Here is a 24,268-nt window from a genome sequence, read left to right as displayed (position 1 = left end):
AATTTGCCTATCTTTCCTCTTTTTGTAGGATTCCTTTTTGATTTTCAGGATTTGCCATTCTGGATCAGATCACTGTCTTATGTCCTATCTCTACAAATGGCCAAATATCTGATGCCTTAAAGGAAGGCAATATCTTCCATAATTTACCTAGAAAGATGTGTAAAGCTGCATCAAAGTCAGTGGGAAACAAATCCCAAAGTCAGTGGGTCCTCGGGGGGGGGGGGGGGAGGGGAACCAACCAAACAAAAACAAACCACAACCTTGTCCGTTGTTCACTCTCTTATAGACTGAATGAGCTCCAAGTTGAATATCTGTGCTGATTGTTACTGCAGCAAAATCACATGAGGAAAGAGGTGATCTTTCAAGTAAGCAGGCCCTTTAGTGCTTATAGGACAAAGTCAGCCCTCTAAACTCCACTGTTAAACCAACAGGCAGTTGATCCAGATCCCACTGGTGGTATCTGCCCAGAGTGAGATATTCCACTTAACACATGGGCAGCCAGTCTCTACACAAGATTCAGTTTCCAAATGAATTTAGGGTATACCTCCAGTTAGAGCACTTCACAATAATCTGATCTTGATATGACAGTGGCATGGACCTTGATAGCATCGTCCACATGTGAGAGAATAAGTTATAGCCTCTTGGAATAACAAAAAGCTTAAATTGCAAATGTAGGTAATGGTGGGCCCACATCTTTAATTATATAAGCTTTGCCATATCCTCTGGTTACTATTTCTAGCCTCCTTTCAGTGTCACCTTTCTCTAAATTAGAATTAACGTTAATTTATTGTCATCCTCATTCCCCAATTTCTACTATATATTCCAGGTAAGCCTGCATTGCACAGTTAACAGGGCTTTCACACAGGTTTTAGCCTTTGTGCTCCACTTTAACATAGGCTAGAACATGCCAACTTTACTGTGAGAACACAGGGTAAATCATTCAAGTGCTGATAGTCTTCCAGTGACCTTCCTGCAGTTCATCCCACCCCTCTGAAGGACAGACAGGATCTTCTGCAGTTGACACATTTGAGTAACCTGGAGTGTCTCTTCAGTATGAAGATCCGAGGGATATGCTCCCAGACACACATGGGTGAGTGCAGAAACCGAGAGGACACGGTAACATGGGTATGGCTTCATAGTGAGGATGCTCGCACCCTGACTAAACTAACCTGGGTGCTCTCCTGCCAATCCCCAGGTTAACTGCAGTATAGACATAACCTGAGACACACACTCAGGCATGTCCTCTCGGTTTGATAAAATGGAAATATACAGCCACATGTCATGAGGCTACAGAAATAGTTCAATCCATAAATCATCACTAAAACTTCCGATGGTGTTTTGTGCACATTGATTGGGAAGGTGAATCTCACAAGAGAATGCCCCAAATAAGATATCACTCACAGTAAATTCTATATATTTGTGATCCTCCCTCCCTCTTTTATATGAGGAATTAAATAGTTCATAATGTTGAATTTTAATTTATCACCGTGAGTTAACCCCTCACTGAGATGAATGGGTCAGTTCATACCTCTGCGGAGTTGTTCTTTGTTTTCTGAAGACTCACCTAGAGATCTCTGCATCAGGTACACTCAGTGCACAGTAACCATAACAGCTAGAGACTTTTTTTTTTTTGTGAAACCTGAAATTTTGGAAGTGCCTGGTGTGTTTTACTGCCACATGATGATCCAATACAAGTTCTAGTTATTATAATGTGGAAGCTGGGTTTTAAAGCATAATTCTAGATTACAAAGATTTGAAAAGGGTGAAGCATCTAGTTGATTATCATAGGGATGAGTCAGGTCTGGTCTCATTAGCATCTGTAAATTAATGTTCTGGGAGAGGAAGTTCCTGACTTGTCATAAAACAGCTCAGCTGGGAAGCTTTGAAAGTAGCCCCCCTCAACCTCCCCACGCCCAACTGGTGATCCACTCTGTCTTTTCTGACCACTTTTTAGTAGCAGGAAACTGCACTAGGAAGAATTTAAGAATAGCCCTCTGGCCTCCCAAACATGGATTCTGCATCAAATTTCCTTGCTGAAGAATTGCAAAATACATGGGATACTGGTTATAACAATACCTTGTATATACATTATTTGGGCTTTGTAACCAAGTAGATTCCATACCCCCCACCCTGGAATAACTCTCAATAGTTTCCTCTTTGGTCGCCTTTATGTATATTCCAATTCATCTCTCTCTGTGGTGTAACCTATCCTTCCCATATAGATCATAGTTAGTGATTACCTAATTTTACTAATAGTTATTATCCTACTCTGTTTGAGTCAAGATTTCCTGTATATTGATACCTTCTTGACAGCTAAATGTTCCAGCTGTCCCATTTGTGGTTATAGGCTTCTAGAATTAACATATAGACAGTTGTACTTTTTACTCCTAGCATTACAGCCATTGCTAATGGCCTGATTTAACTGAAACCCTGTTTTTGTTTGGATTGATGCCTGTACCTCTTTATCCTCTATTACCTTTTTCTACTGAAAGCTCAGTACATAATTCCTAAGATGATATTTTAAGGGTCCTTCTGGAATATATAACCACCTACACTGTGGTATTTGTGGTATATCCTTGAGTGTTTTCTAACACCTGTTAGCTTTCTCTCAGTTACTTCCTGTCATGCTCTACCTCTGCCCCGTCAAAAACAACTTTCCATTTTCAGTTTCATTCCCCTGTGGTTAAGATGGAACTTATTTCCTCAATATGGTCTTCTCTTCTCCAAAAGGCTCCCAGGGAGTAATGAACCCATCCTCTCCATACCATTTTCTAACCTTGAAATGATTTTTTAGAAAAGCTGTAGTAAGGGAAAATACCAACATGCATAGTGAATGTATGGGAAGATGTAAAGATTTGGGTACCTACATTAGTGGGGCTCCCTGCTTAATTATGGGTTGGCTATTACTGCTGGTAGACAAGATACTCCCACTATATTGAACTATCATCCCTGAAAATCTAACATCCCCCTTGAATGTGATTATTTTCATTTTAGCACAAGTAAATCAATGTGGGTAGATGTGGGTGATAAATATTTTATCACCTGTATACCTCTGATGAATAGACCTCTAACCTGACAACTGAGTCTCTTCAGAAGAGCATACAAATAGAAGAGGTTTGGTGGCTGTAAAGAGAGATTTTTAGAAGTACAAAAAAGAGAGTAGCATTGATCTCTTCAAGTTAAATAGTTGTCTTAAGTGTTTACATCGTCCTTGTTGCTTGGTGGAAGTGATGTCACCCTAATGGTATAACCTAAGAGGAGAGATTTCCATATATGACATGTTAGCATGAAATACTTGCATGCTCAAGTTTGGTGCTCTCTACCCACCAGCCAGCAAGGTGTTTAATATAAAAGATGCATAAATATGCTGGTGGAGAAAGCAAAACTTTAAGCTGCCTGCAAACTCCAGAATTAGTGACTGACCATACCAAATGTGTAGTGGTAATATCCATATTTAAAGGTAAAAAATGGAAATCCTACTTTTACAGAGTTCAGACACTGATTGTTGTAGTTCTTGTAAATAATTTCCTTCTTCAGAATTTCTTTCAAGCCAAACACTGTGATTGAGATGCATTAGGAAGACAAGGATTGGGGAAACAGCAGTACTGACATCAGGAGCAAGCATAGTATCAGCACTGCACCTATGGGGCTATGGGAGATATAGGTAGCATGAAGATTACATTGTCCGCAGAGCTCTAAAAACTATCAAGGTGTAATATCAACCTGCTTCTGTAATGGGAAAAAAACACAACACTCGTGGCAACCAATCTGTTCAACTATTAGGCACAGCTCCCTGTGTATGTCGGAAAATTAACCATTTTCTAGAGAAACTAATCCAGTAGTTTTTTTCAGCAGCTAGTAAATAATGGAGGCACTTCTATTAATATTTTAATGAAAGTATTTTTATCAACATTCTACCTTGATGAGCTGTGGCAGTAGATTGTTAGTCAACTTTACCTGTCTCGTTTATCTCCATTTCACTGACACTTTTTTTTAGATGATTGGGTGTTAAAATATGTGATAATGACCTCTGTCTCTGTGATGTTAACATTCTGAGAAAAACAACCAACAGAAGAAACCATATGATGGAATCTAAGCAAAACTATAATTTCCATGTATGTATTCCTAGAATAATGTCTTTAGATTTCTAGACATTTACTATACACTGTCTTTTTTATTTAATTTTTAAGATGCCATTTATTTAAAATAAATACCCAGCCCTCTGTTCAAACAAGAACCAAAACATATTATTTTATACCCAAATCTAACTAAGCCACAAAAATGCTATTATTTTGCTTTTAATATTAGTTATTCAGGCCCTTATTTAACAAAACACTGAAGCATAGGTTTAGCTTGAAGGCAATGGGACTTAAGTGTGTGGGCTTTTTAGGTGATTTGCTGAAATGGGGCCATACACTGGAAGGTGTTTTTTTGTTTGTTTGTTTTTCTTAGGAAAACTAAGGTTATTGGAAAAACTCTTTAATTCTAAAGTTAATACATAAATTTAATCTTACTTTGTTTTAAGATCCAGGAATATTATATTTGTGTCACAAATGTTAAGTCTGTCTTCCTCATTTGAACATTGTCAGACTGAAAATATAGTGCCTTTCTGAACATGTGGAAAATCTTAATAGAGACTGAATCTAAAGTTATTTATCTGAATTTAGTGATGGGGGGGAAGAGGGAGGAGTGGTTTCAATCAAAAGAAGTAGCTTGTTTGTTCTGTTCCATGAAAAAAAATCTGAAAAAGAAAAATGAAGTTTTTTAGTTTTTGTGTACAAAAGTTGAGGGGGGGAGACTTGGAGGGGATTGGTTATGTTATTTTTTTGCCTGTGGTACTAGCAATGACTGTATGTATATTTTAAAGATGCAAACCCTACTAAGTTGACATAAAAACTATTTAATATTCTGGTTTTGCAAAAAGACAAATGATAGGTATAGTATGATTGACAGCTGTTTAATAATTCTTTTGGCACCATAAAATGAAAAAAACAACCTTCATCAGAGATGATAAATCAAAGAGAAATGACTGAAAAATTGCATTATAAAGAGGTCAGACACTTAGATTAACACAGAAAGCACTTATGAAAAACATTTGCATTTCTTGTCAAGTGATCGTTCCAGAATATTACATTATTATTTTACCTAAATACATTGGGGCCTTAGTGATAGGGACGTCTTTTAAATGTGAAAATTTAAGTTGAACTAAGTAAAAATCAGTAAGGGTTTGACACTTCAAACAATTCTAATGCTAGAACTCCCATGGTCCTGATCAATTTTAAACTTGTCTGTTTCCATTGTGTTTATCTGGAATTTAATTAAATAATTGTCCTTAGAGTGAATGGAAGTTGATGACAACAATATTAGAGAACAGCAGCAAAAATAAAAAATGTAAAATTATTACTCAAAATACATGTAAAGTGCATAAAGGATTTACAGTTAAAAATAACAAAATTAATGGGAAGTGTTTTTTTTATAAACAATGTTAGAAAATTTAACAATGAAATGTTAAATTAGGAAATTGCTTAATTTTCTTACAAAGCTGTTGTTCAGTGAACATAAAAGCAAATGCATCAGGTATCCTTCCCACAGGAGGGCAAAATTTTAGGTTATTTGATCTTTTATGTGAACTATATAGACACTTTTAATCAAGAGTGCTGTGGGTGCAGCCAAGAATATCAAGAGAGGGATTAAAAAAATCTTACCATTTAACTGTTACTCTTCAGTAACAACAAGATTTGGGATACTGTTTCGTTTAACTTTCCCCCCATTTCCTTGCTACTGATGTTTTTGTCATTAATATTTTATTCCTGCATCTCTTCCTACTTGAAAATGTTGCATCAGGACAAAGTTTTCAGTCACTGTTCTCTTCAGTAAGTAACACTTGCATTGTGTACAGAACAAATACAGTAACTTCATTGATGTTCACAAAATATTTTTTGTACTCTGGGAAATGCTCATTTTGATGAAATACTTGCTTCTCGCCTCTATGAGCTAAGATGTGAAAAAATTATCTAAGTTTCTTGAATTTTTCTAACATTAATGTTTGAAAATCCTTTTTAATAACTTCATTTTGTCACAATTTTGTTGTGTGTAATTCCCCCCCCCCATATTTTGTTAGAAAGTACTTACTCCTTTCTGAGACCTCATTGACACTTAAATTCAATTTTTGTTTGTTTTAAACTATGCTATTCAGTTGCATCATAATTCAGCTCAGCCTGTATGGACTGGCCCAAACAATTGCCCAGATTGCCAGCCTCCCCATCTTAGGGATGGGCAGGAAATTCCATGAGATTCCACTGTTCATACCAGGGTATTATCAGAGCTGGGAAGAAAGCAAAGGTCTGGCTCACAAAACCTTTGGATATACCGAGGAATGCAGGATGCACTGGGGAGTCTGCATAGAATCCCTGTGACCCATAGCATTTCTTTTTTCTGCAGAACTACCCTGCTCCCTGATAACACGTCTATTGGAGCCATGTTGCCAGAGATTTCCTGGGATGCAACTGCCCCTGGACATCACTTTAAAAGAGCAGCAGAAATGTAATGCAGCCTCCATCTATATTATATTTCTGTGAGATCTCTCTTGAGCAGAGGGGGAAAGGTCACATTTGGCCCACCTACTCATCTCTTGGTCTGCCACCATTATCATCCCCAGAATCAGGCCCTGTAACAGGTTGGCTTGCCCCATGGACTGACAACCTGGGGTTAAGCCAACCCTGATTACAGGATGAGGCTCACTTGAGAGGGATCAGATGATTACCCTATAAAGAGCAGCTGCAAGCTGTATGGGGGTAGGGGTGCTGTGAGAGAGCAGAGACACTAGGAGTGAGCAGGCTCTGGTAGAGTCCTAGGATTAAGAGTCCAACCAGAAAGGGCTGGGAATTAGAATGATATGACTGGAAGAGACGTTGGGAGGTCATCTAGTCCAGTTCCCTGAACTTATGGCAGTACTAATTATTATCTAGACCACCCCTGTCAGGTGTTTGTCTAACCTGCTCTTAAAAATTTCCAATTATGGAGATTCCACAACCTCCATAGGCAATTTATTCCAGTGCTTAGCCACCCTGGCAGGATTTTTTTCCCTAATGTCCAACCTAAACCTCCCTTGCTGCAATTTAAGCCTATTGACTCTTGTCCTATCCTCAGAGTTAACGAGAATTTTTTTTCTCCTTCCTCGATGTAACAACCTTTTCTGTATTTGAAAATTGTTATCATGTACCCTCTGTCTTCTCTTCTCCAGACTAAATAAACCCATTTTTTTCAGTCTTCATGTTTTCTAGACCTTTAATCATTTTTGTTGTTCTTAGGAAGAGAAACTTTTGTTCTTCATCAAGTAGAGTCCCTGTGGGTGGCACAACATCAGGATGTGCACGTGCCTGTGCACTCTTGATTTGAGATTTTCATCAGCATTATCCACGGTTCCATCCTGCACCCTAGACACCTTTGTGCTCCAATACCAGAGTATTCAGAGAGAGGCAGACCCTCCACCATTTCAGTTCCTTCTCTACAAACTGCAGCTTGAGACAGAGTGCTGTTATGTCCATTAGCAAGACACATGGATATACTGTACCTTTTGCTTATTTTTTCCTGTATTTTTATAGTATTTCCTTTATCATATTATTTTGTTATTTAGCACAAATTGTGTTTTTGGAGGGGAGGGATGTCCCCCTTTCTCTCTTTTTGACCAAACTTGGCCTTTATCATTTTTCACGAGCCTCAATCTGTGACCTCAAGTGCAGGTTATGCCCAGCATCCTGGGTTTCAAACCCTGCCAGACCTGCTATCAGTGTTTCTCTTGCAGTGACAGACATTCAAGCTGCCTCCACTGCTTTGGAGTATCTCCCCTCCCCTCCAAATATAAAATCTGCTCAAGATTTAAGAGCAGATCTAAGAAGTTGAGGGAGGAGAGGCTGAATCTCCTGTTAATGGAGCACTTGCTGAGACTCACAGGGTCCAAGTCAGCCCCCTGTAAATCAAACCTGCTGACTGCCTCTGCTGCAGTAGTAAACAAAGTAAGAATCATCCAGACTTTCAAAGAAGAAAAGACCCAACTCTCCAAAAAGAGACATGCTCCACTGGCACTGACGTATTACTTGGTACCTACTTATGCTCCATCTGTGCCATCTTCAACAGTGTCTTGCCCTTTGGTACCCATAGGGTTCCCACACAAACTCTTGGAAGGTACTGAGAAAGATTTCCAGTTGATACGAGCATGACTTCCCCCAGTGCTGCCTCACCAGGTAACCCATTATTGAACCTCTGTACCAATAAATCTGGTACTTCCCTGGAGCCTGGAACCAACTTGACCTCCAGTACTGGCACTCTCCATTCCTCAGTGGACATGCGGGGTGATACATCATCTGACTCTGAGGTATTTTTATAAGGGTTCTCCACTTTCATGACCATGAATGTGAGCTGTTCAATGAGATTTTTCCAAGAGATATGTCTTACCTGGGGCCATCCACAGATAGATCTCTTCGCAACTCAATCCAATGGAAAGCGCAGATGATTCTGCTTGAAAGGAGTAGATCTAAGAAGTTGAGAACTGATTCTGTAGTCATGGCTCAGATATTAATTTCCGTGTCTGCTTTGCCTTAGTCATGACTGCAAGAAAGGTCTACAGATACTTTACAGTGGCTCTCCAGTCTGTTTGTAGTTCAGGGCGGAACTAGGCTTGTTAGGGAAGGATGGGTCCAGCTACGAAAACACACCCAGTTTTGTTTTTGTCACTCATCTGCAGACAAGCTTTCTCTGGTGCTCCCAGAAACTGATACCAAAACATGGTGGATTTATTTAAATCAAGGTGATTTAAAAGAGTGATTTAAATCACATAGTGGAAAGCCGCGATCTAAATAATATTTTTTAATACTTTTCTGTTTGTACTTCAGTATTTTCTAATGAAAGATGCATTTTCAATGGTTGATATAACTGTTAAAACATGTTGATTTACAACTAAATAGAGCCTTCATATTAGATTTGGTACATCTTTTTGCTACCTAGGTGGGTACACTATAACAACATATATATTTATTGAAGCAATTATATAGCTTAATATTTTCAGATTTTTATTAATTGTACAATCTTAGTATGTTTGTTTGAAAATGAGTAATATATTGCTTATTTTCTATATAATTAACTTTTTGTTCATAATTTATGTCAAGCTGCATAAGGATGGTAACTAGAATGTAATTAAACACAAAAAAGCATACAACGTTTATTTTTATTAACAAGCTTAAATATTTTGGATACCTAAACATCTCTTATCAAAACACGTTTCACATTTATGATTAAATAATTTATTAAAGAGAGGAATTAAATGTAGTCAGTGATTTAAACAGATTATTTCAGTCTGGGAAAATTTTCAGATATACCTAAATGAAAGTGACTGGAGCTTCAGTTTCTAGTCTCGCGTAAGTCTTTGGAAATAAGACAGTCTTCTAAATTGCTGAGGCTGACTTATTGTGCCATATTTATAAAGCTTGACCTCAAAAGTTGATGTTTTTCCCCTGATTCTTTCTTTATATAGAAAAGCAGCTTTTAACTCAGTTTTTTATAGTCTTGTGGATTTAAAGCATATTATTTTTTTAAAAATGTGTCAAGATTATAATAACCTCAGACATTAATATATTCTGTATTACATTCAGAATTCATTTTAAACATTTATTTTTAAAAGAGAAAATATAATTTAAATAAACCAGTCTGATTTTTTTTACTTTTTTTCTTCAAAAAATCATCAATTTTTATCCATCCTGTGCAAAACAAAAAAGGAAGATTGTTTTTTATTTCTACTATAAGGCTTATGACATTCTAAGCTTTGACTTCACTGTTATTTAGCCAGGCGTGCTCTGCAGAAAAGTTTCTGCAGATCTTTCAAAACACAAAAACATTCAAGCCAAACTCTCTCAATTTTACCTTTTTTTTTGTATTGTACTGTATCCTATCTGCTGTGCTGCGAAGCTTGATCATGCAAGGTGCCAAGCATTCTAGCCCTGATTCAGCCAGCACTTAAGCACATACTTAACTTTAACCATAGGAGTAATCTCATTGACTTTAGTTGGACTATTCACATACTTAAAGTTAAGCACATAGTAAAGTGCTTTGCTGGACTGCGCTCAGAGTGCTCAATATCTTGAAGGATCAAGCATTTAGACTGGAAACTCAGCCCATGGGTCTGTTGTTTATTTATCAAATATGTCAGCTGGATTGCACAGTGCCCTTATAACTGATAGTACAGTCTAAATAGTATCATCTTTCCGTGATTTTTGACAGTAAAATAATAAGAAATCATTGCTCCCTTTTGATGGCACTTGTTATGAAAATTAAAAATATGGATATACACATATACATATTTATACAAACAATGCTTTGTGAGATTCATAGATATTTTTTTCTTATATGGAAAAATAGGTTAATCTTGCATTGCAACTCCAAAAGATTAGGTTAGTGTATCAATTCTATTTTTCAGGAAGTACTGAGTTTTGATATTCACTTTTGTGCCAGTATTTTGTTTTCATAAATATTGCTTAATACTAGAGTACATTAATTACTAATCAGTTAAAATACTGGCACTGTTTCCATGGCCCCAGTTAGAATTATGCATCCTAAGTAAACAAATCATATTTCACTCAAGTTGTAAGGTACCTATTACCATTTCTCTAGAATACATACATTTTTCATCTTTAATAAACTTCATCACCTTCATTTTTCTACCACACAAACTGCCTGCCTTTTAGTGACTAAGATATTATTTTAAGCTTTTTTGTGTGTTCAATATTGATGATGCCTGTGCAGAGCTATCCATTTTGTAATGTTAAATGGCACATGAAATCTTTAAGTCCCCAACAGTCTACATAGAAAGGGCACAAATTGAAAGTCCCTAAACTGTACTATATATTTTATTAACTACATTCATATGTGCTACGAAGGTACATAATATCTCACTCATGCTTTGCATGGTTTTCTAATTCTCATCAGTGCTGTCAGGATTTCCTAGTTGCTTCAATATTTTGGGCCACCTTGATTTTATTGTGGGGTTGGCCTTACATCTGCTGAATTGGCAGTGTGTGATATTTTGGACATACATATTGTTGGTTCGCTATCTGAATCTTATCTCTTACCTAAATATAGATGAATGGATTTGATGACTAATTTTCAGAATAACTGACAATGCTGGTATTTCTCAGGTACCGATACTCATACTTGTTAAGCAAATTCCTTTCTCTGGTAAATTAAAAAGTCTCCTATCCACACACTAAATAATAAAACTGTTCTGTATAGCCTCTCACCCACCCTGATGTTATTCTGGGTTGAGATTCTTTTACAAGTCATCATCAACTTCTTTCTTCTCTCACAACTTCCAAGGAGATCATTGCCCATTAAAGTGAAATGAATAAGCTTTTTGAAATAAACACTGTTAGTGATTACAGTGTAGTATGGCAACATGTTATAGAATCACAAACTATGTGTAATTCTAGATATAGTGTATTATGTAGAACCATCAATTTCTGGCAAAATAGAGGCTGTTAAGTGTAAAGGATAGTACCATTTTAGGTGTGACATTTATTTTAAAACTTTGACACAATTTGGAAGAAGCAATTTATTACTTTCATAAATAGCTTATATTAGTGTTTAAAAGATTCACAGTTCATTGCTACTGACTTACACTCAGGGAGCCTTAAATTTCCACCTGTCCTGCAGGAAGAGAGTGTCTTTTTTCCTCCTTCAGAGGCTTTCTTTTTCACTTTGCAGGGCAGAGTGAAATTTCCCTGAAGGACAAAGTGAAATTTCAGTGCTGCAGAGGTGTATAGATAGCCAAGGAATTTCTTAATTACCATACAAATTGTAAGGGGAAACATTCTTTTCAAAATGACATCTGTATGTTTAGCATGTTCGTAATAAAAAGAATCTGAATATAGTTGGTGCTAAAGTAAAGGTGTCGAGATATGGTGAAACAAAGTGCTGTGTGCAACCCCCTGAGAGGCACTGAGGTAAATTTTCAGGAGTACAAAGGTGACACCTAATTTGCACATAGACACACACAGTATTTTAATCCCTAAGTGCACATGCTACATTTTTTAGGACTTTGAGAGCTTACAAAGCACTTTACAAGGCAAAATATGTTATGAAGGCTTCAAAGCAAGGTGTGTACAGCATGATGATGCTTCTCGGAAACAGAGTTCTTAATGGTTTGTACTGCTGGTCATGACTGTAGCTCGGCCTTATGCCTAAGATCAAGCGTAGTATCTCTGAAATGGCCACATGCATGATGCAATGTACGTTTGAGTCTGCTGAATGATTGCTGTGTCCCCACCCCACTCCACCCTGGCTCATAAATAAAATATCTTTTCTCAAATCTATGTACCTCTAAAGAGGCACAAATATCAGTCATGGTAATTAACTCCAGATATCTCTCACTACAGATTATGACTTTATATTTATATTTATAGAAAGTGAGTAAATTTCTTCTTAAATCTTGCATTGCAAAATGAGCAAGAATAAGCACAATGAGCCTGTCCATTCTAGATGACTTTTGGCCTCATCTAGTTTGGTTTCAGGTAAAAATGGATCTATACTTTCTTTTGTCCCTTTCAAAGCTACTGCAATAAACTGTGAAATTAATTTGATCTTTTCAGCAGGTGGACAACAGTTTTATACTCATGTTTTTGAGCATTTGTTGGCAAGACAGAAAATAGGAAACATTTTTCTGGACTTCCATGAAAATGCCTGCAACTTTATGAAAGGCCTTCCACTCTCATTGCAATTTCAAGCTAAGGTCCCCACTCCTCTCTGAAGTTTTAATAAGTACTTGGCAATATCTTCTTAGCTGTTGAAAGTCAAGTACTGGCTTTGGAGATGCAGATTGGAGTCTCCAATGACCCTCGCAGAAGTGGCTTCCTTCTGCAACCTTTCTTAACCAGATATATCTGAAACACCAGGATCTACTCCCCTGCCTACCCCACTCATAAGCATGCCACTTTTTTCTGTTTGCTCTCAATAGTTTTCTGCTTCTACAGGAAGACTACAGCAAGTGGCTATGGTTGTGGTTTTGCACCATAGCCCTAACAGGTCTTTACCATCTATAACTTGTTAGAGAATTCAGCCACATTAGATACACATATTCATTGGATATTTATGCATAAAAGAGCAAAATAATACTTCACAATGTGGACATTTGAATTGTCATAATTAATTTTCAATCAACAGCCTGTTGAAATAAATGGGGCTAGTTCATACCTTTTAAAGCTATTTGGTGAGGTTGGCTTGTACAGACTTTTGCATGTAGCATTGTGTTAATGCTCAGTGGTGCACATATGGAAGAAATATCATCTTTAAGAGCTGTACACTTTAAAAAAAGGGGAGGGGAGAAAAAAACAAATTCTAAGGAAACAAAGTGCTGCTAGTGGTTTGGAGGACATATTTCTGTGGATCTCATGTGGCTCAAGGGCTGTGAATAACACTGCTGAATTATTCTAACAATTTCTTTATAAAACGTTAATTAATAAACCATCCCATTGTGGCTGTAGACATGCAGTATTCTGTCACTATAGTTGTGCTATGTGAAGCCTAAAGTTACAGGGTGAAATCCTGGCCCCACTTGAGTCAATACGAGTTTTGTTATTGATTTCTGTGAGCCCAGGATTTCACCCAGAACCTTTAAACCCATCCTCTGTATACTTAATGCAAAGAAAAAATGTCTCATTCAGACATTTCTTCATGATATTTCATTATAACCACATATTCGCAGTGAAAATTACATGTGATGAGACACGGACCTTGAGAAATGTAGAAATTCTGTTGATCTACAAACATATATTGCTTGCTGCCTAAACACCTTGATATTTATCAGACAAGTAATATGTCAGTCACTGGCTGAAGCAGGAGCAGATCTGGGCAGCAGCAGGGGCTGGTTACATGGAAACAGGCACAGGCTAAAGCATGAGCAACTGTTGGCTGGGGCAGAATCAAGAGTGAGAGCAGTCTGAAACCATTGACAGTGAGAGTGCTCCTGGCGAGGCAGTGACATTAAGAACACAAATAGGGCCATGCTAGGTCAGATCAATAGTCCAACTAGCCCAGTGTCCTGTCTTTCAACAGTGGCCAGTGCCACATGCATAAAATGATCCATTCCCTGTCGTCCTGTACTAACTTCTGGCAGTCAGAGACTTAGGGATGTCTCGAGCATTGATGTTGCATCCTTGACAATCTTGGCTAATAGCCATTGATGGACCTATCCTCTGTGAACTTATCTAATTCTTTTTTGAGCCCTGATATACTTTTGTTTTCACAAGATTCCATGGCAACCAGCTCCACAGGTTGACTGTGCATTGTATGAAGTACTTCCTTATCTTTGTTTAAAATTTGCTGCCTATTAATTTCACTGGTGGTCCTTAGTTCTTGTGTTAAGTGACGGTAAATAACACTTTCTTATTCACTTTGTCCACACCATTCACAATGTATAGACCTCTCTAATATCTCCTCTTAGGCTATGTGTACACTACCACTTATGTTAGCAAAACTTATGTCACTCGGGTGTGAAAAAACACCCTCTCCCCCCCGCCGCGAACAACATAAAGTATGCTGGCATAAGCGCTAGTGTGCACAATGCTATGTAGGTGGGAGAACTGCGACCACCGCTCGTTGGGGATAGATTAATTATGTCTACGGGAGAACTCTGCATGAGAGATCTCTCTAGTATAGAGATGGCATTAGTCATCTCTTCTGTAAGCTGAACAGTCCCAGTCTGTTTTTAATCTCTCTTCATATGGAAGCTGTTCCATATCCCTAATCATTTTTGTTGCCCTTCTCTGTATGTTTTTTAGTTCTGCTGTCTATTTTTAGAGATAGGGCAACCAGAACTGCATGCAGTATTCAAGGTATGTCTGTGCCATGGATTTATATAGTGACAACATGATATTTTCTATATCCTTATGTATTCCTTTCCTAATATATTCCTTTCCTAATATTCTGTTAGCTTTTTTGACTGCCACTGCATACTGAACAGATGTTTTCAGAGAACTATCCACAGTGACTCCAAGATCATTTTCTTGAGTGGTTACAGCTACTTTTGACCTCTTCATTTTATATGTATAGCTGGTCTTATGTTTTCCAGTGTGTGTTATTTTGCACATATGAACTTGGAATTTCATCTGCTATTCTGTTGCCCAGTCACCCAGTTTTGGGAGATGCCTTTGTAATTCTTTTCAGTCTGCTTTGGACTTAACTATCTTGAGTAATTAGGTATACTCTAATAACTTTGCCACCTTGCAGTTTACCCCCTGTAGTGGGGTGGTCACCTGCTCCAGCTCTGTGAAAGGGTTAAAAGCCAGTCCTTGGAGAGGGCTGGGGCTGAGAGAAAAACCTAGGCTGATTGGGGAAACAGCCACAGCTAGGGCCACACCCCAATCAGGCCACAGCTGGCCCTATAAAAGGGCTGTGAGGCAGCAGCTCAGGTAGTCTTTCTCTAGTGCTGGAGAAAGAAGGACCGGGCTGTGTGGGAGCTGAGCAGGGTACTTGAGGCTGAGGAGGGCTGGGGAAGGGCAAAGGAGCTGGGGAGCTCCAGCCTGGGAAACTCCCAGGTTGCAGGCCTCGCTGAAGGTCCAGGGCAGGTACTGGGGTTGCAGAGGTGCAGCCCAGGGTTAGGCAAAGGCAGCAGGTCCAAAACCCCCTTGCCGATGATGAGTGGTTTATAGACTGCAGTCTGCCCTAGTGAGCGGGGCAGTCTGCCCCTAGCGGGGGCTAGACAATGATTGGCAGTAGCCACTGAGGCAAGGTGGGGATAGAGGGTTGGGGGGTTCCCTGGGGAGGGGAGACCCAGAGACTGTGGGGGTACTGCAGAGGGCAGACCCCCCGAGGTAAGGGGCACAGGGGTCTGGGAGGGACACGGAGGCCTGAGGCAAGCGGACATCAGCCAGCAGAGGGCGCTATGGAGCTGGAGAGCTAGTTCCCGAAACAACCAGTAGGAGGCGCTAGGCCGGTGAGTGGTTGCCTCGCTACACCCCCCTTTTCAGATAATTTAGGAAAATGTTCAACAGCACTGGTGTCAGTACAGATCTTTGGGAGATGCTGCTATTTACCACTGTCTATTGTGAGAAATTACCATTTATTCCTTCCCATTGTTTCCTATCTTTCAGTTACTGATCCACAAGAGGATTTTCCTCTTATCCCGTGACTGCTTAGTTTGGTTAAAGGCCTTTGGTGAGGGACCTCGTCAAAGGCTTTCTGAAAGTCCACTGTACACTATATACACTGGATCGCCATTATCCATGTGTTTGTTGAATTCTAATAGATTGGTGTAGCATGATTTCCCTTTACAAAAACTTGTCAACTGTTCCCCAACGTACTGTGTTCATTTATGTGTCTGATAATTCTGGTCTTTACTATAGTTTCAACCAATTTGTCTGGTACCGATATTAGGCTATATGCCTGTAATTGTCAGAATTTATTTTTAACAAAAACAAACCTGATTTTAAGCAACTTGAATGTTTAAGTATCAGAGGGGTAGCCGTATTAGTCTGTATCCACAAAAACAATGAGGAGTCCGGAGGCACTTTAAAGGCTAACAGATTTATTTGGGCATAAGCTTTCATGAGTGAAAAAAACCCCACTTCTTCAGATGCATGGAGATCCCACTTCTTCAGATCCATGCACCTGAAGAAGTGGTTTTTTTACCCATGAAAGCTTATGCCCAAATAAATCTGTTAGTCTTTAAAGTGCCACAGGACTCCTCGTTGTTTTTGAATTTTAACTAAATTTGATTGTTTTGTTAAAATATTACAGGCTTGCTGTTGAAAAAGAAATCCAGAGTATATAACATTGTTGTTTTAGTTAAATAAAACAATTTAAATGTCTGTCTGGTGAGGTTTTCCTCCTAATACAGCATGGCAAGAAAATCCTCCAAATATTAATGATAGTTCACCTCCCAATGACTTCATAAATATCTGCTTCAATTACCAAACAATCATTTATTTTCTGATATAGCTGTAAAACTAATCTGAAAAGTTTTCAAAATAAATCACTTAATGTATAGTGGGTACCTTCTCAAAATGAAACCTACATCTATCTGAGTTGTGAAGAATATGTATTAAGGTTATAACAACCAACAAGAATGTACTCTTATGTAGAAATCCATGATTAAATTGAGTCTTCCTGACTAGTGATTTAAATCAATTTGATTTAAATCAAATCCACCTCAGGATTGCCTATGGAAAATCAGTGTCACATTTTTTTATTCTCCAGTCATCTGGTACAGAGGCTGATTTAAGTGACAGGTTACATACCACAGTTAGTACAACTGCAATTTCATATTTCAGTTCCTTAAGAACTTTTCGATGAATACCATCTGGTCCTGGTGACTTATTACTGTTTAATTTATCAGTTTTTTTCAAAACCTCCTCTAATTGACACCTTAATCTGGGACAGTTCCTCAGATTCCACTCTTAGTAGGTAGTCATGATAGGATAGTAAGTCCCTGTGTTCTAGATATGAGTCACACTGTGCTCAACCTCATGGGATTTACAGTAGTCTGCAGTCTATGAATGGTAACTGTGTTCCTGCTTGCATATTGCAATATTTTGAAAGAGTATTAAATTCAGAAACTAGGAGAAGAGTGTGCTGTAAACTCTACTTCATACAGAGTCTTCGTAATTTAAATTTTAATGAATGTGTCATTTACATCTCTTACTACTGCCCAGGAAGTAATTTTTTTTTAATTGCTATCCTTCTTGTGGACTGAGTACTGTACCTTTCAACTCTTTAGCATTATTTGTATAACAGCCCTCTTTTTTTTTAAGTCCTATATAAAGGATGATGAAAAGTAAGCCACCTAATACTACAAATTATGTTAGAAGGCATTATCCTGGAAAACCCCTTTTCAAAGAAACTACAGATGGAAAAGTACCTATAGCCATCCAATACACCTGCTTATCCAAGTTGGGATTTTTCTCTACAGTGTATAAGGAGTCCTAGTTTCCTCCATGGAAAATGTTTAGTGGGCCAGATAACAAACACGCATATTCAGTACATGGAGGAGGGCTCTTTTTACATAGATCTCTCTTCCACACAGGAGAGGTGCTTTGGTGCCCTTGAACCATTATTCCGCCCCTTCCCTTGCAGACTTGCTTCTTGCTGATCCTCAGGGATTCAACGGGTGTGGGAATGAATCCCTTTGTTTTTACAATGGAAACCAAAACCCTCACCCCTGGATACCATACTCTGTGTGAAGGGACAATCTTATTGCATGTACAGTAGAACCTCAGAATTCAGAACACCAGAGTTAAGAACTGACCAGCCAACCACACACCTCATTTGGAACTGGAATTACACAATCAGGCAGCAGCAGAGACCCCCTCCCCCCAAAAAGGCAAATACAGTACTGTGTTAAACATAGACTACTAAGAGAAAGGGGAAAGCAGCATTTTTTCTTCTACATAGTAAAGTTTCAAAGCTGTATTAAGTCAATGTCCAGTTGTAAACTTTTGAAAGAACAACTGTAAGGTTTTGTTCAGAATTACAGTCATTCAGATTTATGAACAACCTCAATTCCTGAGGTGTTCTTAATTCTGAGGTTCTACTGTATTTAACAGTGTTTTCTATCCACGAGCAGGGGTGCTGTGTAATGAAGTGTTCATCATGCAAATTATCCATTGGTTTAATGGTTTTGTAGTTTGGATAAAGCTTGCAGAACTTGTGCTGTGGTGCCTCAGTTTTTTGTTTCAGAGTAGCAGCCATGTTAGTCTGTAGCCGCAAAAAGAACAGGAGTACTTAGGGTGACCAGATCACCCAGGTCAAATATCGGGACGCGGGGGGGCGGGGCGGGGGCAGAGCAAAAAAAAAAAAAAAATCCCCCACCCCCGATTCCTCCTCCCTCCGCAAGCGCTGGAGGGAGGCCCGGGAGACTCAGGGGAGCACGGGGCCGGGGTGAGTGTGAGTCCAGCCTGGCCCCGAGCAGGCAGGACTCAGGCGCGGTATCTGGAGGGAGAGTACGGGGTGGCCTGCGGGGCCAGGCAGCGGCTGTTCTCCCCACCTGGGCAGCAGGACTCGGGAGCAGCCGCTGCTGCAGCTCCCACTGCCGCGGGGGGAGGAAGCGGCCGCTGGCCAAGCTCGGCAGCTGCGGCTCTGGCGCCCACGAACCCCCCGAGCCCGGGCCTGCTGCGGGGACCCAGCGCGCACGCTGCGCATACCCAGCCCCTGGCCACTCGCGTCTGGGCTGGCTGCCCAGCTGGTGCAATCCTGCGGGCGGCCTCGGAGTGGGGGCAGCAGGCCCCAGCCCCCCGCATCCCGCTCGGGTCCTGCAGGGGAACGAACGGGACTGGGCTGCCGATGCCTCCGCCACGGGATTGCACCAGCTGGGCAGCCAGCCCAGACGCGACTGGCCAGGGGCTGAGCGCAGTGTGCGCGCTGCCCTGCAGCAGGCCCGGGCTCGGGGAGTTCGGGCCCGGGCACCAAAGCCGCAACTGCCGAGCGCCACGTGCTTGGCCACTTCCTCCCCCCGCAGCAGTGGGAACTGCAGCAGCGGCTGCTCCCGAGTCCCCTGCCCAGGTGGGGAGAACAGCCGCCGCCTGGCCCCACGGGCCGCCCCCCTACTCTCCCACCAGGTACCGCGCCCGAGTCCTGCCTGCTCGGGGCCAGGCCAGACTCACACTCACCCTGGCCCCGCACTCCCCTGAGTCTCCTGGGCATGGCATGCTTGGCAAGAGGCGGGGATTTGGGGAAGGATCCAATGGGGGAAGGAGGGGGCGGAGTCGGGGCAGGGGAGGGTGCGAGCCCTTCGGGCTCCGGAGCCTTTGCTTGTTTGTCCAGTGTCCCGACCTAACATTGGTCGGGACGCGGGACAAACAAGCAAATATCGGGACAGTCCCGATAAAATCGGGACGTCTGGTCACCCTAGGAGTACTTGTGGCACCTTAGAGACTAACAACCAAATACCCTTCTTTTTAATGCTACTCAGTGCAAGAGGCAGGAAGTCCATGTTTTCTACTAAGGGCCCCCACTTTAATGTGTCTTTCTTTTTTTAACCACCCATATTATGGGGTGTAAAAGAGGGATAATAAATTACAGAAATATTTTCTAAGGTTTCATCATTTCCCAAGGGATCTTCTGAATCATGGGATTTACAGTCAAGGTGAACTTTGCAAGGAAAACAAAACTGTCTTTAAATTTCAAAAGGGTAGGACAGCAGGACCTGCTGAGAAGTTTACTGGGTTCCACACTTGCTTGGATGCTATTAGGCTTCAATTTCCCAGGAGCCACCAAAAAACAAGGGTAGAGAGAGAGACCTGCAGAACCCAAAATGAGGGAGTTATTTAGCCTGCCCAGCTAGGGTGCACAGAAGTGAAGTATCTGTCCACCCTTTGGCATGAGGCAAAACAATTTTCTTGCCTTCCATCTGCAACACCCAGGATGTGCCATAAAAGATAAGTGAGTGTGTTGGCACTTAGTCTGCACTTTTTTCAAACAGTCAGTTCTCTTAGCTATGAGCCAATTGTTTGTGGCAGTGGGAAGGGAAGAGAAAGTTGCCATTTTAAGTAAATGTTTGCCTCTCTTTACTCTTTAATTTCCAGAACAACCTTAAAAACAAAACAAACAAACAGAAATTTCTTTAGGGACTAAGACTGTGTCTACACTACACTTGCTACAGCGACAGAAGAGTTTTTCCATCACTGTAGTAAATTCACCCACTTGAGAGGCCATAGATATGACAATGGAAGAATTTTTCCACTGACTTACTGTGCCTACAGCTGTGAGGATTCACAGGGGGCTAGAACCTGGGCCTGCAGTGACTGCAGCATCAGTACTATCACCTGACAGCTCGGGCAAAGCAACTATCAATGGGGCTGTGAACTTTGTGGACCTAACTACCACAGGATGTTCCACTACAGAGGGCCTGATGGGCAGTTTCCTGGGGTTCCTTATTGATCCAGGCACCCTATTTAAGCTTAGAGGTGGGCACAGGAACTTGTGCAACTAGGTGGAACCCCAGCTGGCTGCTGAGACAGACCCCGCTCTTTCACTGTGCTTTGGTTCCTGGCTTCTGACCCTCGGCCCTGGTTTCTGACACCAGTTCTGTCCCTTGACTCCAGCCTTTCCCACTAGGCATGACTGCCAATGCCCCAGCCATGACAATAGTGGAAGTTAGGTGAACCTAACTATGTCACACAGGATGTGAAGTTGTTGAGAGCCCTGTGTGACATAGCTAGGTTCACCTAAGTTTTAGGTGCAGACTAGGCCTAAGATACTTGTGTTTCAGCAGAATTCCAGTTCAGTGTATTCCATAAGGCAATACAAACCTGAGTTAAACCCAACAAAAACAACCTGAAAGAGCTTTAGCAAAAGTGAAAACTGCAGAGCCAAGATAATTTTTGAACAGCTTGCTCACAGATCACCCTGCATCTAAAGCCTGGTCTACATCTAAAACTTAGGTCAATCTATCTACATCACTCAGGGCTGAGAAAAATTCTATGCCTTGTGTGTCACAGGTTAACCTAACCCCCCAGTGTAGATGCAGCTAGGTCGACAGACTAATTCTTCCATTGACCTAGTTATTGCCTCTTTTGCGGGGGAGTATGACAATGTTGGAAAAACCCCTTCCATTACTGTAATGTCTACATTGCTGTAGGTGTGCTGCAGCACTGCAGGAGTGCCACTGTAGTGCTTATAATGTGTATATATATACTGAAAGTTTAGGTTTTACTAAGGAGGGGATGACTGTGGTTTCCTTATTTTTCTGCACCATTACAATTATCTCTTGCAATAGCTAACATCAGTATAACAATGTGGCAACACATTAAGTCCAGAAAATTCAAAAAGGCATGGTTGACTTTAAAAAAATAAAACAAAACAAAACAAAAACTGAACAGTTAAAGTGTGCAGTTTTGGCTAGGTTTGGTTTATTATATAGGCATTCAGAGTAAACCTCTGGTGACCTGTACAAAACTAAACAGGCTGTGCACAGGATTCAAGTGCAGGAATTGTGGAGATTGATCATTGTCCAATCTGCAGGCAGGGCAGGAGGCATCTGAGTAGCTCTACTATGGCCTGTACTGCAACGTATTGTCATGGCCCAACATGCCGGCTACATGGATTTCATGGCTCATCAGCTTCCTCAAGCCAACCACCCACTCTTTCCCCCATCTTTTTCCAAAGACAAAGTTGCCACTGAGTTCTGTTCCGCTGCATGACAAGCGAGGGACATCCGAGTCTCTCTTTGCAGCTTTTTCATTTCTCAGATCCACCACAAAGCAAAAGAGCTGTGGTTTTAGTTTTATTTTGGGATTTCTGCAGCCCCTGAGACAGAAGATTTCACTCTTGAAAGGAGAAAAAACTCACCTAGTGCTCTTTTAAGTGTACCAGTTGTGAAAGCTTCAGTCTGAAAGGTCCCAGGGTTTTGCTCTGTAAATGCTACAGATTCTCTCCTAGTGTAAATGGGTGCAACTCCATGAACTCAGTGAAACTGTACCCACTGGAGCCAGAAGAGAAATTTCCCTTATGGTTTGTGATATTGATATTGATATGTGATATTAATGCATCATATTGGCAGAAGCAGGCACTAGGAATTTGGATATTTGCATCTTCAAGAACATTTCTTTATTTTATGTTCCTCATTTTCCCATCTCCAGTTCAGATGACCAAACAATATTATCCCTTTTAAACACACATAAAGAACCTGGCCATTAACATCTTGAGACCTACCATGTATGTATGTTGAGAAAGTCTGACCAAAATGGTAGCTTATGTGTAATTTTTCAAACCTGACCTATTGGGTGCTTTTTGTTAGAAGATACTAAAAAACCCAAAAGCACACATATAGTCCTACAGGCTGCATGTTCTGATTATCTCTTTTTCAACACTATGGAGATTCAAATTGCTAAAAAGTAATTAGTTGATTTCTATGTGATCTTCTCTCTTAAGTGGTCTTTTGTAAAACTAACATTGTTTTGTTTATTTCTCTTGGGGTTGATTGACTATTTATTTCTTATCACAGTGTTTTCTTATGTTTGTTAGTTTACCATAAGTAGTGTGGCAGGCCAACACATTACAGCAAAAAGTTTGGAACAGCAGTGCTTTGCTTGATTTTGTCACTTAAAAGGAAAATCTCAGTATTGCAGTGGCAGTGATATTTCATTCCTACTTGCAACTTCAAGGAAGTCCTAGACAGAGAGAGTACTCCAAAAGAAATCCAATCTGCTCCAGTGAAAACAGTTTGATTCCTGCTAAACAAGACGTTCATCCAATTATGTTAATGATACTGTCCAGTTACAAGTCCCCTCAAAGCCCCATGCTGGCACACAATCAGAAAACCTTTAAATAGCAGTGCCTTAGAAGTCTATTAGCATCACAATAATAGTCATGATGCAGGAATTGTACAAGACCCCTGAATCACATTTAAGGTCCACATAGCAACAATGAATCAACCCCATTTACTTTAAATAACTTTGCACTCTGAAAAATCTGCTTCTGCTGATATTTGAATCAAGGACTCTTAAATATAAATTCCTTTGCAACTCAAACATGCCACCAGTCTTCTCTGTGCAGACTGATGTGTTCAGTGAGTGTGTGTAATATACTTAAGATTTTCTTTTATATATATAAAATAAAATATTTTGTGTGTGTGTATGTATGTGTGTGTGTGTGTATGTGTGTGTGTGTATATATATATATATCTTTTAAGTATATATTACACTTACACACACACACACACAAACATCTTTTAAGTGAATAGAGTTGCTTAGAATTTTGGTTCAAAGCCACAGTTTCAGTGACCCATTTTAACTGTGCACATGATATTTGTGGGTAAGATATTTGTGCATACAGAAAACTACACTGATGTGTGCAAACAGGTATTTGCATGATTAATTGGGCAGATTGGCTAATTATGTGCCTAACAATTCTCTCGCATGTGCAATTACTTAGTCTACACATATGCATGATTTTGTGCATGCAAATTGATGTAATCACAAATGTTTCAAGTAAAATTAAGCTGGAAATGCAGCCCATGATGTTTATACATGTACACTTAATGTTACTTTTCTTAGTACCAGCAAAGACTATATCTGGAAGGGAGGGGAGGAGGGGGACTGTATACCATTATGATTTTTATTGTATCCAAGAGCATACTGGCCACTTCACAGAAGACCTAGAAAGACGCATTACAATCTGTGTTTTACATGACAAGTAAGGATGACAAAACAGGAAGAAGAGAATGAGACCAGGAAGAATTATAGCAATGCAATCGCACAGTTACTCATTGTCAGCATGTGAACATCATAGT

At 40.2% G+C, this 24,268-nt stretch overlaps 1 protein-coding gene across 4 annotated transcripts in view; it reads left to right on the top strand.

Moving 5' to 3' along the window:
• SPOCK3 (SPARC (osteonectin), cwcv and kazal like domains proteoglycan 3) overlaps positions 1 to 24,268 on the top strand; it is a 396,361-nt gene that overhangs the window by 238,568 nt on the left and 133,525 nt on the right. For 2 of the 4 annotated variants that reach the window (XM_039542372.1, XM_039542371.1), the window contains one exon: positions 6,442 to 6,543. The exons of the other annotated variants lie outside the window; for them this stretch is intronic. In XM_039542372.1, coding sequence (XP_039398306.1) covers positions 6,442 to 6,543 — 102 coding nt within the window. The remainder of the gene's footprint in view (positions 1 to 6,441; positions 6,544 to 24,268) is intronic. 4 annotated transcript variants of the gene reach the window in all.

Source organism: Mauremys reevesii, linkage group 5 (assembly GCF_016161935.1).
Source record: "Mauremys reevesii isolate NIE-2019 linkage group 5, ASM1616193v1, whole genome shotgun sequence".
Taxonomy (NCBI): Eukaryota; Metazoa; Chordata; order Testudines; family Geoemydidae; genus Mauremys; species Mauremys reevesii.
Note: the sequence above shows the minus strand (reverse complement) of the source record. Positions and strands in the feature narration are given on the sequence as shown.